This window comes from Camarhynchus parvulus, chromosome 6 (assembly GCF_901933205.1).
Source record: "Camarhynchus parvulus chromosome 6, STF_HiC, whole genome shotgun sequence".
Lineage (NCBI taxonomy): Eukaryota > Metazoa > Chordata > Aves > Passeriformes > Thraupidae > Camarhynchus > Camarhynchus parvulus.
The window spans coordinates 22,899,367-22,913,620 of NC_044576.1; the positions used below are offsets into that span (position 1 = coordinate 22,899,367).

General features: G+C 44.8%; 1 protein-coding gene across 3 annotated transcripts in view; it reads left to right on the top strand.

Moving 5' to 3' along the window:
* The window catches only part of WBP1L (WW domain binding protein 1 like), a 59,416-nt gene extending 45,424 nt beyond the window's left edge, over positions 1 to 13,992 (top strand). For 2 of the 3 annotated variants that reach the window (XM_030951226.1, XM_030951227.1), the window contains exons 3-4: positions 10,012 to 10,173; positions 11,569 to 13,990. In XM_030951226.1, coding sequence (XP_030807086.1) covers positions 10,012 to 10,173; positions 11,569 to 12,308 — 902 coding nt within the window. In that variant the 3' untranslated portion in view covers positions 12,309 to 13,990. Of the gene's footprint in view, positions 1 to 10,011; positions 10,174 to 11,568 lie in introns of all 3 variants that reach the window. The other variant, XM_030951225.1, reaches the window with a different exon arrangement.
* The last annotated feature ends 262 nt before the right edge of the window (positions 13,993 to 14,254 follow it).

Here is a 14,254-nt window from a genome sequence, read left to right on the forward strand (position 1 = left end):
ATATGGAAAAATGGGAAGTTGAAAACATAAGAAAGTGATAAATGCTGAGTTTTAAAGGAAAACTTAAGCTTGTTCAGTCTGATGGTGTCTTCTTTCTCTAGGAGGGACACAAAAGGTTGAACATTGATGTTGTGCTGTTGTACTGCCCTGAGCCTAGGCTGGGAGGGCATCTCTGCTCCTGGAATTTGGAAATGTGATTCTTTGAACGTTATATCCCTACACTAGAGACTGGAGATACTTTCTTACCACACCCAATAGTATCTTCTAGTTTTTATGCAACTACGATTTCTACTTAATTCCTCTGTTGTGCCCACAGTTTCAGTTTCCCAAAGTAGCTTGTGTGTGGAAATGTGTTATACATACAAAGACTGACACTTAACCTGGATCCAAGGACAGGAATAGCTGACACTTCATCCTTTAGTCTAGAAATATGCTTTTACTTTTCAAATTAGCCAGTGAAGTATGGGGGATGTGGTTATAAACTGAACAGGACTCTATAGTAAGCATCTTCAAGACACACTGTGCTCAGACTCCAGTGGCTGCTGTGTTGATACTAATGGTAGGATTTTAATGTATTGCAGACCTTTCACAGCAGACTTATTTTCCAAAATGTCCAAACAGTTCAAGAAACAATTCAGGATGGGGAGCTATGGGGCAGCTCCAGGGACTGTAGCAGGCTGAGAAACAGACATGACTGTATTGGAGCCTTGGAGTGCCTGGATCAGATTGTAGCAGTCAGCAGCACAGGCAGGAAGATGGCAGGAATTTTTTCAGGCTAGAGGGGGATGCATGGACAGGACAGATTGGGGAAGGTCAAACCCAGTTTTGCATTTGTGTGGGTGGGAATCTAGAGGAAGATGCATGTATGCAAAGGCTTACAGGCTCCTTAGCAAGCAGGATCTAAATTGAGCAGCAGTGTGGAGTGCAACTGCACAGTGGAGGTGGTGGCATGGTCACCATGTTTCTCCCATGGACATCTTGAAAGAGAGGCTTGGTTGGATTGCATACAAACAGTCTAGTCCAAGCAATAGCCCCCTGCCATTTTAATGGGATGGTGTAGCTGTCTTTGTGCTCTCAGTATGGCACAGACTTTTATACTTGGCAGTGCCTGGCTGCATCATAAAAGTTCTTGGAAGACAAAACCAGATTTTGTTAGAAGGAGGCAGAACATTAAAGGCTTCTTTTTAGAGCAGACTCGCAGGTCACAGTGAGATCATAGAATAAACATGTTGGTCACACACACTGCTGGATGGTTCCTCGGGGGAGATAGGTTTCTGTGTGTTCACATTCCTTCTGCCTCACCGGGAGCAATGTGTACCACACCAAAATGAGGGGAGTGATTCAAACATGATACCTGTTTTCTAGGCTTTTTGCAAATTCAGGCAAACGTCCAACACTGATATAAAATCAGTTAATGTTTTCAAAGCTTGCTTTGCCATTATGAATGGCAGGAAGTTTCCTTTGGATGGGAAGGAGTCATAGAGGGAGCAAGTCCTTTAAATGTGAACCCATATTCGAGGGCTTGTGAGCTTAGCTGCTGCTCAGCAGTTGTGGAGTGTCCTTGATAGGTACATATGCTGAGGCACTCTGAAGGCCTTCAAGGTGAAAAGTGGTGATAGTAAATGTAAGTAGTCTTAATATGAGCAGGGGAGAGCAACTGCTTTAAATACTTGGGAATAGATCAGCTTTTTAAAAGTTAATAATAACTTCTGGTTAATGAACAGTTAACATAGCAGCACCTTTTAAGTACGGCTTCATGGTTGTTCTGTTTTGATTTTAACCAGCATATGCATGTACTGAAGTAGCTTTTGAGAAGCTTTTGCTTCTCTTGACCTTCTCAGACCACCAGTGTGTGTTTCAGACTTTTGTGTGCCTGAAAATAGACCTTCTTGCTAGTCCTGTTGAATTAAATCCTGGAATTATCTACCACCACAGCTTTGTAGGAAGAAGAAGCAGAGGAGGGTGGCATTTGAAATGGAAAGGAAAACTAGTTGATCTTTGCTGGACATGTGTTCTGAAACATGATCCTATTTTGTGGCCACTTGGAATTTTTCCTATAGAACGGACCTTTTTCCCTGTTACAGAATTTGAGGGAAGTTTGTCTTTGAAAATGGCTGATCTCAGCAATTCTAGGCAGCAAGTAAGATTGTGGTAATTTTAAACCAGTTGTTGAGGGTAGTGGAATAGGATGTAAAATCAAGGTATTATTTTGTTAAGGAGTGGAGTAGAGGAATGGAGAATATGATATGCCAAGCAGGTGGACAGCCTATGTTTAAAATTAGATAACAGCCCAGTTCAGATTCCCCACCCACCTCTTTAAAAAAAAATAAAAACAGTGCTGTGTTGCCAAATAATAAAACTATATTCAGAGTTATAGATATAGGTCTAATAACTATGTAAAGGTCTAATTAGTTCTTAAGCTTGGTAGCTGGTAACCTGGTGAGGCAAAAGCTGTGTTACATCTTTTTATTTTCTTCGAACACAATACTAAAAAATAAAATGGAAAAATGTACTTTACTGTTGTGTTTCCTCTCATAGGAAAAGATATTTGAGTGGTGGATGAGCTGGGTCAGCATTTTCATTGAACAGTTTAATTGGACTCCCCAGAGAACTCATGGTCCCCAAGGGGGAGAATGGTAGCAGCCACTGGATTTTGCTTCCTAGCAGTTTTTATTCAGGTCTCTATGATGTGATTGTGATTTGCTGGAGTTTTCCAATGTTGGCCTTTTTCCAGGCCTGACAGGTGTCTTATTGCTTAGACATTCCAAAATACCACTTTTCAAAATACAGGAGAGAAGGTAATCGAGGAATGCAGTTCCTGTGCTTTGCAGACTAAGAAGTAAGGCTCAGAGGTTCTGGATTTTCCCAGGTTTAAGTGTATAATGTGGACTGATCACTAAATCCAGGTCTGCTGACATCCATCCTTGTGCCTCTCCTTGCCTTTGGAATCATTAGATGATTCCAGAGGCTCTAAACACAGCAAGCACAGCTGTAGAAAGTACATTTCATTGTGTGGTTGTAAAAATAGTACACTATGCTTCAGGAATCAAGGAGCATGGAAACAGGCAGCTGCTCACTGCTTGCAAAAACTTGTAGGGTTTAGAAGTTGGAGGACTTAGCTGGTCTTGGGTCATGTAGGTACTGTACAGCAGCCCAGCACTGGTAATGAGTGAGCGTTCATATACTGCTTGTGCCTGTTTTGTTTCTTTGTCTTTTTTAGCAGTGATACTGAGCCCCTCTGTTTCTGAAAGAAAGAAAAGAAAAAAGATCTTGACTGCTTAGGTCCTAGTGGAAGAGTTGTACAGGAAAAAATGTTCTGTTTGCAAGCAGCACAGTCAATGTTTTTGCTGATTTTGAACATTCTGCTCATCTCTGCACGCTTCCCCTTGGAATCGCTAGACAGCTCTTTTCCCAAAAAGCGTGCTGCCAGAAAATTCTGGCAAGGATCCGCTTAGTTGCTGAAACTAAAGCAACTGCTGTACCACGTACATATTCCAGGAGGTCAACTTTATAATAGGAATTCATGTCCAAGAGTTTGCTGCAGTCTCCAAAACACTCAATCAAACAATGCACCAGTCCATTGTTTTTGTCCTTACCCCATGTTGTCTTATCCCACATCGTTTTTCAAAGAAAGATTTTTGCTGCTCCTCACCTTTCACCCAGGCTTCTACTTGCTTCTCTTTCCTAGGTGTCTCAAACTTCCCCTTGGGCTGTTCATCCTCAGCTGTGCTGCAGCAATAACCCTGCCATGACAAAGCCTCTCCAACAGTATAGGGCAACAACAGATGTCACAACCACACAGAAACTCTTTATAATAAACAGGGTCACTGAGGGAGTTATTTCCTGATTTACTTGGACTTCTTGTAGCCTAATCCAGACAGACAAATCACCTTAAGTTTGTTTTGGTCTGGCTCAGTAAAATTCTCAGATCCAAAGCAGAAGGCAAGCTGTCTGGCATAGCCTGGCTATGCAGATTCTGACTTTTGCCCTATGTGGCTGCTTCCACCTTTGCTGTGCTAAACAGCCTGGAAAGGCAAGAGAACTTCCTAGCATTGTTTCACCCCCTGCCCTACATACCTCCAACCCATCTTGTCACCAAGTACCTACATCTGTTGTTCCCAGATGTTCAGGACATGGTCTCAGCTGGATGTTCCACTCTGGTCTTTGTTAGACTATTGTTCAACATTCATTTTACCAACATAGATCTCTTGGGGGGGACTGGACTTAAAAATATGTCATCTGAAGCATGGGAGCAATTGCCCTTGGAAGGCTCCCTCCCTAGGAGAGAGGTATAAAAACAGTGTCTGCAGATTTACTGCCTCACATTGACTCTCATTGCATGATGGTCAAAGGATTTTTCTGAAACTCGTGTTTTTCCATCTTATCTCATTGCAATGGGTGTACCATATATAGTGGCCACTATTCTGAAAACTAGAAACCAGTTGCAGTTAACGTGTGTCTCCTTTTGTTACCAGTTTGGGAGCAAGCGAGCAGGAGTTGGAGATGTCTTCAACTTTTTTCTTTTGCCATTGTACTCTACAAATATTCAGTAACTTTTTCCTGCAGTGAGGTCAGGCTGGGACTGCAGTTCCAATGACTTACACTAACATAAAACTGTCACTGAAAGTCACAGTCTTTCTCATGCTGCTGCTGCTGTGTTTGCCAAACAAGTTTCAACCTGTTCTGGTTCCCTCAAACCAGTTCAAACCACAGTTGCGCACAACTTTGTGCCAGCACAAGAAGAGGTGGAGGAAGCAGCAGGAGGTATGGTTAGGGCAGGCAGGAGAGGATCACGTCATTCAGCGGCTTCTTTTATTCCTTCTTAAAATGTTCATGGGCCTATGGCCTGGATCCTTCATCTGGCATTTTTGAGCAGCAGGGTTGGCTCGTACAGGCTCGTGCCTGCAGTGTCAGGAGATTATGTGACCCCTCTGCCAAAGGACACGATTAAACCCAAGCGCATCCAGGTTGTGGTACCAAGTAAATTTCTCTTCCCTTTTTTGATTATAGTGTTGGCCCTGTGAAGACAATCTTTTTCCAGCCATGACTGACTGTGAGGCCACCATTTGGGACATTTCTTAGTCAATGAAATTGTCCCACTTCTCCTTCTGTTCAGAACCAGCTCTCATGGAGCCAAAGCTATTACCCAGATGCTTGTCGGGCAGACACAAAGGCACTTTGCAGTATGTTTTGGCTTGCTTTTAGGGGATTTCCTGCCAACAGAGCCATGGCATTTGCCCAAGTTTACCATGAACTTGAGGGCAAATTTCTCTGTTCATACCCTTGGAACGGTCCAGAAAACATTTTCCATTTTGCACAGGATAAAAGGAGCTTCCCTCAACGGCATTGCTGATGGCAACATCCCAGGCAGCAAATACAGTACAGCATCAAAGCAAACATTGCTCCCTCCTTTTTCATGAGGAAGGACTGCTCTGGTTTTTTAATTATTAAACTGTTTTATTCTTACTTATTTTAAAGTTTGATCAAAACTATGGTTAGTGTCCTAGAAGGGGTTTTCTTGAAGCATTAAGCATGTTCTTTCACAGCTGGTAGGAAGCATCTCTGGTGTATGACCATGTGATGGGGCTCCCTTTCCCAAGAATTCTGTAAATGTAGCAGCAGCCTTCTCTTTCTTCAGTACTTCCTCTGGTTCTGAGAGATGGCGTTCACAGGACCTAATTCCGTTCCCAGGTGTTTTTGCAGCTTCCATTGTGACTTCCTGAGCTTCCTGCTCATGTCAGGCTTATAGCTCTGAGCTTACAGATTGGTGCTGATTCTTTTACTTTCATTAAACGTTTTGGTGCTCTGGCAGGGAAATCTTTTGGCAATAATCAGCTCCTCAGCTGTGTCTGTTTCACCTTTGCTTCCATCACTATCCATCCACCTGTAGGCATCACCAGTGAATTTAACAAAAAAATATAGCCATGTTTCTCAAGACTCAGTTGTTTTTGGGCTGGAGAGTGTTGCAACTTCTGACTCTTCCATGAACCAAGAGCAAGACTGAAATTGCCTTCAAGTCTAGTGGTCTCCTGGTGCCTGTTTCACTCCAGACTGGTACTTTACTCCTGCTCTGGCTGTCCATCAGAAGTTGTATTTACAAAGTCACTGTTTGTTTTTTATCTGTCATGTTGTCCTAAGATTGCCACAAGCTTTTGTTCCCAGTGGTCACTGCCAGGTGGCTGTGGAAAATACTCTCACATCAGACTTTAATGGCAAATTTGGCTTAGAATGTGTCTCCCAGTCATTTTTCCTTTTCCAGTGAGTGCAGCGGTAACTCAACACAATGCTGGTGAAAAACAGCTCATATCCATTTGGGAGGAAAAAAATCTTGAGGAGCAAGAGGAAGGCATTTGGCAACAGTGAAGGCTTTTGGGGACATTGAACACAACCAGAAGCTCAGTTTTACTTGGCTTTTAGAGGCTTTTTAATGCCAAATTTAGTTGCCTTCATACATCTTATCCATTTTCATCACAAGGCAGAATTGGTACCTGTTTTTACCCTGAAGGAGGTGTTAGTGTGTGCTGCTGCTGTGCTTGGCCCCTGCGTTTCCTGCTCACGTTGTGTTGTCTTTGGGTGAATTTGCAATTCCCCTCCTGCCAAATGAGCTGCTGGCTGCACGGGCCAGTGGTCTGCTCGGCTTACCTCCCTGCTGCTGGTTTGAAGCCAAGTCTCACCAGGTGTACAAATGCACAGCTCAGTCATGAACATCTTCACTGTTCGCTCCATACTTTTAGACATAATATTTACAATTGCACTTGGCCTTGGAGCATAGCTTTATTCCAAATAAATGACCATACTATATATTTTCTAGGCTTTTGCATTTTCTGTTCTGCAGCCAAGACTGCAGCTGTGCCCAAACTCCTGGCAAGGGGTGTTGTAGAGCCTTTTATGGAGGCGCTGAACTCCCAGCATGGTACTGGGCTTGCAACCAGAGCTGCACCCAGTCCTTCTCTCAGCACTGGCACCTCTGCCCAAGTGACAACCAGGGAGCCCCTCATGTGCCTCAGCTGCCATGGGTGTCCCATGCTATTGCTTCCGATGCACTGGGGGCTTTCCAGCCCTGCAGGGCAGATGTGCTCTTGGGTGCCAGGGTGGGGACACAGCCATTAGAGAGGATGCCAGAAGCCAGGCCAGCAAATGACTCTGGTGGGCACATGCTGCTGATCTCCTGTGATCATCCAGACAAGTCCTCCAGGGTCGTGCTGAGTCCTCCATCCAGGCTCATGCTGAGTCAGGGGTTGAGTAATTCCTAGAAGCTCTAGGAAGTGTCAGTGGTTAATGAAACCAGGCAATAATGTGGTATTAGTGGGTTCTTCTTCTGGAAGTTCTCGTGAAAAACAACAGATCTCATCTGCTCACATTTGCGAGCGTGCACAGACCCTTTGCAGGAGAATGAAGGTGTTGTCCCTGGCACTGTGGCCAAATTTCAATGCACTAAATTATGGTGTGTTTACTTCAATGCCACCTGCGGTTTCAGTAGGCTCCAACATTAATTTATTATCCTAAGCTGTTGTGTGTTGTTGCTGCATGTTAACAGAATTGCCACACCTCTTTGCAGGAATGGCTGAGCTTACTCTGACCCCTACTCTGAGCTTGTGCATCAGTTTCTGTGCAAAGCACTTTGGAACTTTTTTTTTGGAATGGGTAGGGAACTTTTCTAAAGAAATACTTTTTTAATCTTCTGGATGCAGGCTTGGGTGGGAGCAGTTATTCCCTGCAGAAATATTTGGCTGCTGTGGCTGAGATTGCTTAACAGTGGCAGTTCTCCAGGACATCTTAACTAATTAAGTGCTGCTTGCTACCATTGTATCTAGACTCCTTGGGAAAGGACTTGATCAAATGTGTTAAAAAGCATCTGTTTTCATAACTGTAGCTAAAATCCCTGGATAGCTGGGTGTAATTTTCCATTGTTATTGAACTGATGATCATGGACTGCTCTTTGAAAATAAGGAGTACTTAGAAGATGAACTGCAGGCCTGCCTCAGTGCACGGTGGCATGCTGTGCCAATGACCTGGTTTTGATGAGTGTATTTTTGCTTCCTCAGCAAGCAAGAGCCAAGAGACCTTCTCTTAGCAAGAAATAAAGTGTACTTATTGGTGAGAGTCTTCAAACTGTGAGACAGTTGAAGTATTGCATTTGTGTACCAAGATTTTGGTATTGATAGAGGCTACAGAAATTGTTGCAAATGTTTGGTTTTGGAGTGAAGGCTGGACTGGATCACTCCTCTTAGTTTATATAAAAAGGCTTTTTTTAGAAACAGGAGGGTATTCAGAGGTCAGTGGCCACATTCTCATTTTGGTTTGGGAAGTGTAGAGAGCATCTTGAGTACTTTGTCCTTTGCTTCTCTGGATGAGGATCACACTCTCTTCTCTGATCAGCATGGTACAGCTGAGCAGGCTGGCTAGAGAAACTACCCAGGAACCTTCATTTCCAGCCAAGAAAAAAAAAGGGGGTGGGAGAATATGTAACACCTTCATTTGATGGAAGGTTTTGATAAGTTTGGTGGTAAGGCAGGTTCCAGTTGATTAGGGAAATAGATTGCACAAGGCAGGAGAGAGATTTCAGTTTGCTGTGCCAAAATACATGAGGAATTTGGGTTACGACACAGGGAGGTAAAAGTCCCCACTCAAAATGCTCAGAAACACGATATGGCACATCCAGTTCCCCTACAAACAGCCCGGTGCAGGTCTCTGAGATGGATGATACAATTGCCTTTTGTCCTGAGCCAGAGCAATACTGCTTTCATTCTTCAAATTCCTAAACTGTTCACCTTTCCCCACCTAGCTCTTAGCAGAGAAAACACAGCAGGGGATGCTGAAAACATCAAGATATTGTAAAGGCATGACTAGAGGTTTTTAGTGGAGAGAGAAGAGCAGTTTGATACCACAGGATAGACTGGCCAACCTGAAAATGGGCTGTGGCATTAGGAATCTCCATTTTTACTGCTGGGGAATAGTGAAGAGTGGCAGAGGTGTTACAGAAAGAAAACAGTGTTGTGATTTCTAGCGAGCAGTGGCTGCCAAGCCTATGTGTTTCTAAAGGAAAAGCGCTCCCAGTATCTTTAGGTGCAAAAACTGAGCTTAAAAAAGAGCTTACAGGCACTGGGGGTAGGTCAAGCTGCAGGCTGCAGTTGCAGGAAAAAAAAGCCTAATCTGGAGTGAATGTTCCAGTTTTTTGAAGTGTGTCTCGGAAACATTTTGTAGTGCATGCAAGTGAGAAATTTGTGGAAAGGGAGAGTTATTCCACATGTTGAAGGGTGTGGGTAAAATTCAGGAAGTGGTGTTTTAAAATTCCCTTTTAAGAAGCAGTGTACATATGGTACAGCAGTGCACAGAAACCAACCATGACCACAAACAGAGCAGAAGTTAGGTTTCTTGAGGATTCAGAGAGGGAGGATAGTTTAATTTAATTTTGGATAATTTAAGACATTGAATACAAAAATAAGTTTTAAAAATATTTTGAGACATTTATGAAAAAAGAGCATGTTTTTGTTAAACATAACAATGAAGGATTTGGGCTAGAAATTAAAGAGCAGTGCAAACAAAAGCAAAACATAGTGCTTGGGGTTTTTCTCTTCTTCTGTGGTCAATCTGCAGAGTGTCTTTTGTGTCTTGATTGTTATTTTCAAACCAAAGTGACTGTGGGAGGCAAGCTCAATGCTATTCACAGCTCTGCTCATTTTTGGCTAGAAGAAATGGTAACCAAAGGGTAGGAGCAATGGAGGGGGGAGCCCTCCATATTTAGTTCTTCTCTGGGCTTGTACCTATTGAACATACGTTGTACCAAAGTGTGCTGAGAGTTATCCATTTCTGGCAAGGCTGTTGGAGTCACAGTGTCCCACACAGGCAGTGTTGAAGCCTCCTGGCCTAACATGTATTTCTGCCTTTAGAGCAGTGCAGGTTCAGATCCAGACTTTCAGATTATCTTCTCCATTGGCTTCTTGGGGTTTCCTGCATTTGGATGCAGCTCTCACACAATGGCTAACACTTACTCTCCTCTCTCTGCTGCAGGGTTTTGGCTGGTGTGGACCATCATCATCATCCTGAGCTGCTGCTGTGTTTGCCATCACCGCCGCACCAAGCACCGCCTGCAGGCGCAGCAGCGGCAGCACGAGATCAACCTGATCGCGTACCGGGAGGCCCATAACTACTCAGCCCTGCCCTTCTATTTCCGTATGTACTCACACTGCCTGCCTGCAGACCTGGGGAGCACGGCAGCAGCCAGGATCCTGTGTTAGGTGAAGGGAGGGAGCAGCGATTGGGCTCAGCAAGAGGCTGTGGGAGCTTTGCTGCCTGACCATGGTGTGCAGAGAGGAGATGGTGTTAGACGCTTTTAAAACCCCTTGAGTCTGGAGTTGAACCACACCAACTACAGCACCTTCACACCCACCCCTGAGAGTGTAGTGATTCCCTGGGTGTTTTTCTGCAAGGGTTCTTTAGATACCCCATTCAGGACTCCTTCTTTCCAGCCTGGACTTGCTGCTGGTGGGACTGAGGTGTGGGAGGTGGCTTCACAAAATTTGATCACACAGACTGGGAGAAAAGGGAGTCTCAGAGAGACTCTGCTGGCTCCCGTCCTGTACTGTGGTTCCCAGGCCACACTGCTGGTGAGCAGCCCTAGGACTTTGCATGAAGGAGCTGTTGCCCACAACTCAGGGAAAGTACAATCACTTTGTGCTCTCCTTGTGTTCTGCTGTGCTGTGCTAGAACAGCAAGTCTCCTTCTGACTGGAGGTACCACAGCTGAGTTTCCTCTGACAGAGTGTTGAATTGAATGTATGAACTTGCTTTTCTTGTTAAACTCTGGCAGTCACCTCAGAAATCATCCCCAGCAGCCTTTCCCTCCCCAGCCCCAGGGATATGCAATTGTACATGGAAAATTGCAGTGCTACCCTTAAATGTTTCCACTGTTTAAGTACATTCTGTCTATATAGACTATTTTGTTGCCTCTTAAGAAATAAACAAAATTTTTCATGGGTTTGAAAGGCTGTAAGTACAATAAGCCAAACTCTTTTGCCACTACTGCCAATTTATTCTGACTGCACCAGAAGAATTGAATCCAGCATTAAAACAGCAACCAAAAGCCAGGATCTTCAAGTTCCTTGTAACTGCTCATGTCTCTTCATATTTGCATAATGCTTTGTGAGATGAAATCTTTGCTCTTGAAAGTGGAAATTCAGCTGAGAAGGCAGTGTTGGAGAGGGCTGGGGAGTTGTTCCCTCCAGCCAACACAGGCCATTCCCAGTGCGGCTTATGGGGCTGTGTTGGGGTACCCAGTCCAGGGAGGTTTGCCTGGTAAGTATAGAGAAAGCCAGGAGATCAGGCTGCTGTTCCCAGTTGTGTCCATCTCCTCCTATAATGGTGCCCTCCTCTGCCCTGTTTGCTGCTTCTCTAAAACATGACACACCTCACCTGCGACAAGTTCTGGCACCCCTTTGTAGAGCCTGTTGTGCTGTTCAGTGGGAAGGTGCTGGTAGGTGATAAATGCCATACTGACCTGTATTAGTGACTCGTTTCCTGAGATAAACTGCTCCTGAAATAACTTCTCCTCCTTGCCTCCCACTTCTAGGGTTTTTGCCAAACTATTTGCTACCTCCCTATGAGGAAGTGGTGAACCGACCGCCGACCCCCCCGCCCCCGTACAGTGCCTTACATCAGCAGTGTGTCCCAGCAGGCAGCAGTAGCACAATCCCGGACACGCCCAGGACCCTGCAGCCAGCACAGAGCAGCTCTGCAGCACCCAGCAGCAATAACAGCAGTACTGACAGCACCGGGGCGCCCGGCCGTGGGGAGCCCGAGCCCTCCAGCACCGCGCTGGGCGAGAGAGCCGTCACCAAAACGCAAAGCGTCGAGCCCGGCAGCACCAGCACGGGAGCTGAGCTAGTGGAGAGGGCCGGTCCTGATAAGGATACAGAGTGCAAGGAGGAACTGCTGAAAGGTTACAGCTCTGAGAGCTTAGAGCAGAGCAGCGCCATTCCCGACGCCAAGGACAAGACCCCGGGCAGGCAGCGCCGTTTCACCGGCGACTCGGGCATAGAAGTCTGCGTATGCAACCGGGGCCATCACGACGACGACCTCAAGGAGTTTGACGGGCTCATCGATGACACTCTGGACGGGCCCCTGGACTTCTGCGACAGCTGCAGCGGCCGTCCCCACGGGGATGAGGAGGAAGGGCTTTTCAGTGCCACGGAGGAGCAGCACCGCGAGCACAGCCACCACCACCTGCCCCGGCAGCCGGTGTGTGTACTCTTGAACACAATAAATGAGCAGGACTCTCCAAACTCTTGTACCAATAACTCCCCCAGCTAAGGTGGCAGAGTGGAAGGGAGAATTGGGGGAAAAAAACAAATAAAAATGGAATAAGAGGATTAAAACTTTAACAGGAGGAAAAGGTGATACAACCTTCTTTTTTTTTGTTTATTTTTCTTTCTCCCCTACAATATAATATGGGGACTAGACCTCGAAGGCCCAGCTTGTGGGGGACGGGTCACTGGGTTTTGTTAATCCTATCTGCCCTGCTCCATGGAGCAGGGACTGATGTTTCTCAATGAGATCTTCTAAAGAATGGAATTTTTCCAACGGTGATTTTGGTGATGGTTATTATGAGTTTGTTGGTTTTAGTTTTCCAAAACACTGCTTTATCTTGCAATCAGTAAAACTCAGCAAATCTCACCCTGGGAGGATACCAGATCACCATAAGGTTTCAACCTCCAGGTGTCTTCCCAGAAGCAAGCAGCTTCTGACAGTGCCGGCAGTCAGTAGCCCAAGAGTTCTGGTTTGATATAGTGCTCTTGAGGTATTGGGGATTTCTTTTCATCGTTTTTCCTTCTTTTCTTTTTTTTTCTTTCCTGATGTTAAGTTTCCCTGAAGCTGGTGAATGCCCAAACACATCAGCCCTATAACCTCTGGTGCTTCAGTGTTTAATACAGCAGGTAGGAAGTTTCCCACTTGAAGCTGGTGACTGAAGGACCAGTTTCTTCTAGAAGGAGTGTTAGTCTACCTTAGGCAGTTTGAAAAGAAAGGGTTTGCAGAAATTTGCCTTTATGTGTCATTTTTAAACACAAGTGTGTTCCTTCAATGCCTCCAAGAGCACAGTTAGCAGTAGAATCCAGGCAGCTGGGCTGCCTTCCAAGTACTGTGGTCTCCGAATGACCTTTTCCCGGTGTGCTGCAAAAGGGCTTGGCTTTATTTTTGTCCTTTTTTTGCACCCCGCTAGCAGCACACTGGAGTTCAGATGACAAAAGAACAGGGCTCTCCTTGGCCAGCGTGCCTTCAAGCTTTAGCGATGCATGTTGAACAAATGGAGACGAGAGCTCCGTCCATTGCGAAAGGGATGATTTACCTTGTAGATGTGGAAGACCTGTGCAGTATTTTTTTTTATCCAAAAATTTGGTGCGATTCTAATGATGACCACTTCAAGAAATGAATGTCTGTTTTCTTTCTTTTCTTTTTTTTTTTTTATGGTGGCAACTGGCTACTGTATAATGTCTGAGCGTGTGTGTGTGTGACTGCAATCCATGCATGCAAGTCCTACTGGTAATATGAAAACCTGCTGTAAGACTGCAAGAAAATTTACTGTAGCTTTGCTTTAATAAACAGTAGAGATTTTTGTTAGTAACAACCTGAAGGAAGAAAAAAAAAAAGAAAAAAAAAAGGAAGAGCTGAAACTAACATTCCCTAGAGTGCTCATTTGGAAGAGAGCACAGTTCAGACTATGTAACTTGTTCTTGGGATTTCTCCCCGTCCCTTTTATAATTATGGTCGTCCAGATCATTACTGTTATGGGGAAAAAACATTGAAACCTGAACTTGGACATACTCAGATCTGATTGATTGAAAACCAAAATCAATTTTAACTAAGGTGGAAACCAAAATATAATGCCTTTTCTGATAACTTGTCCATGTGTATGTGTATCATTTTGTGAGCTAAGAACAAGATCTGTCTTTAGTTTGTGGATTTGTTTTGTTATTCTACCTGGAGGTGTGTTGGCACTGGCTGGCTGCAATTCAAGGGAAGTGGTGCTTATGCCAGCATTTTACCTGTACATTTGAGCAGAGCACTCTTACCTTACAGGGTTTGGAAGAATCTCACTCCTTTGCCCATCACAGCCTTTCTCTTTCCTCAGAACATCAGATAAGGACAGCTCTTCAGTTTGGTTCTTAGGGTGCTCTTAAAAATGAAGGACTTTGATTTGGATTCAAGAGACCTCATTCCTGGATGTCTGGAGCCTGGAGGCCTGGATGAGTGGTGACAGA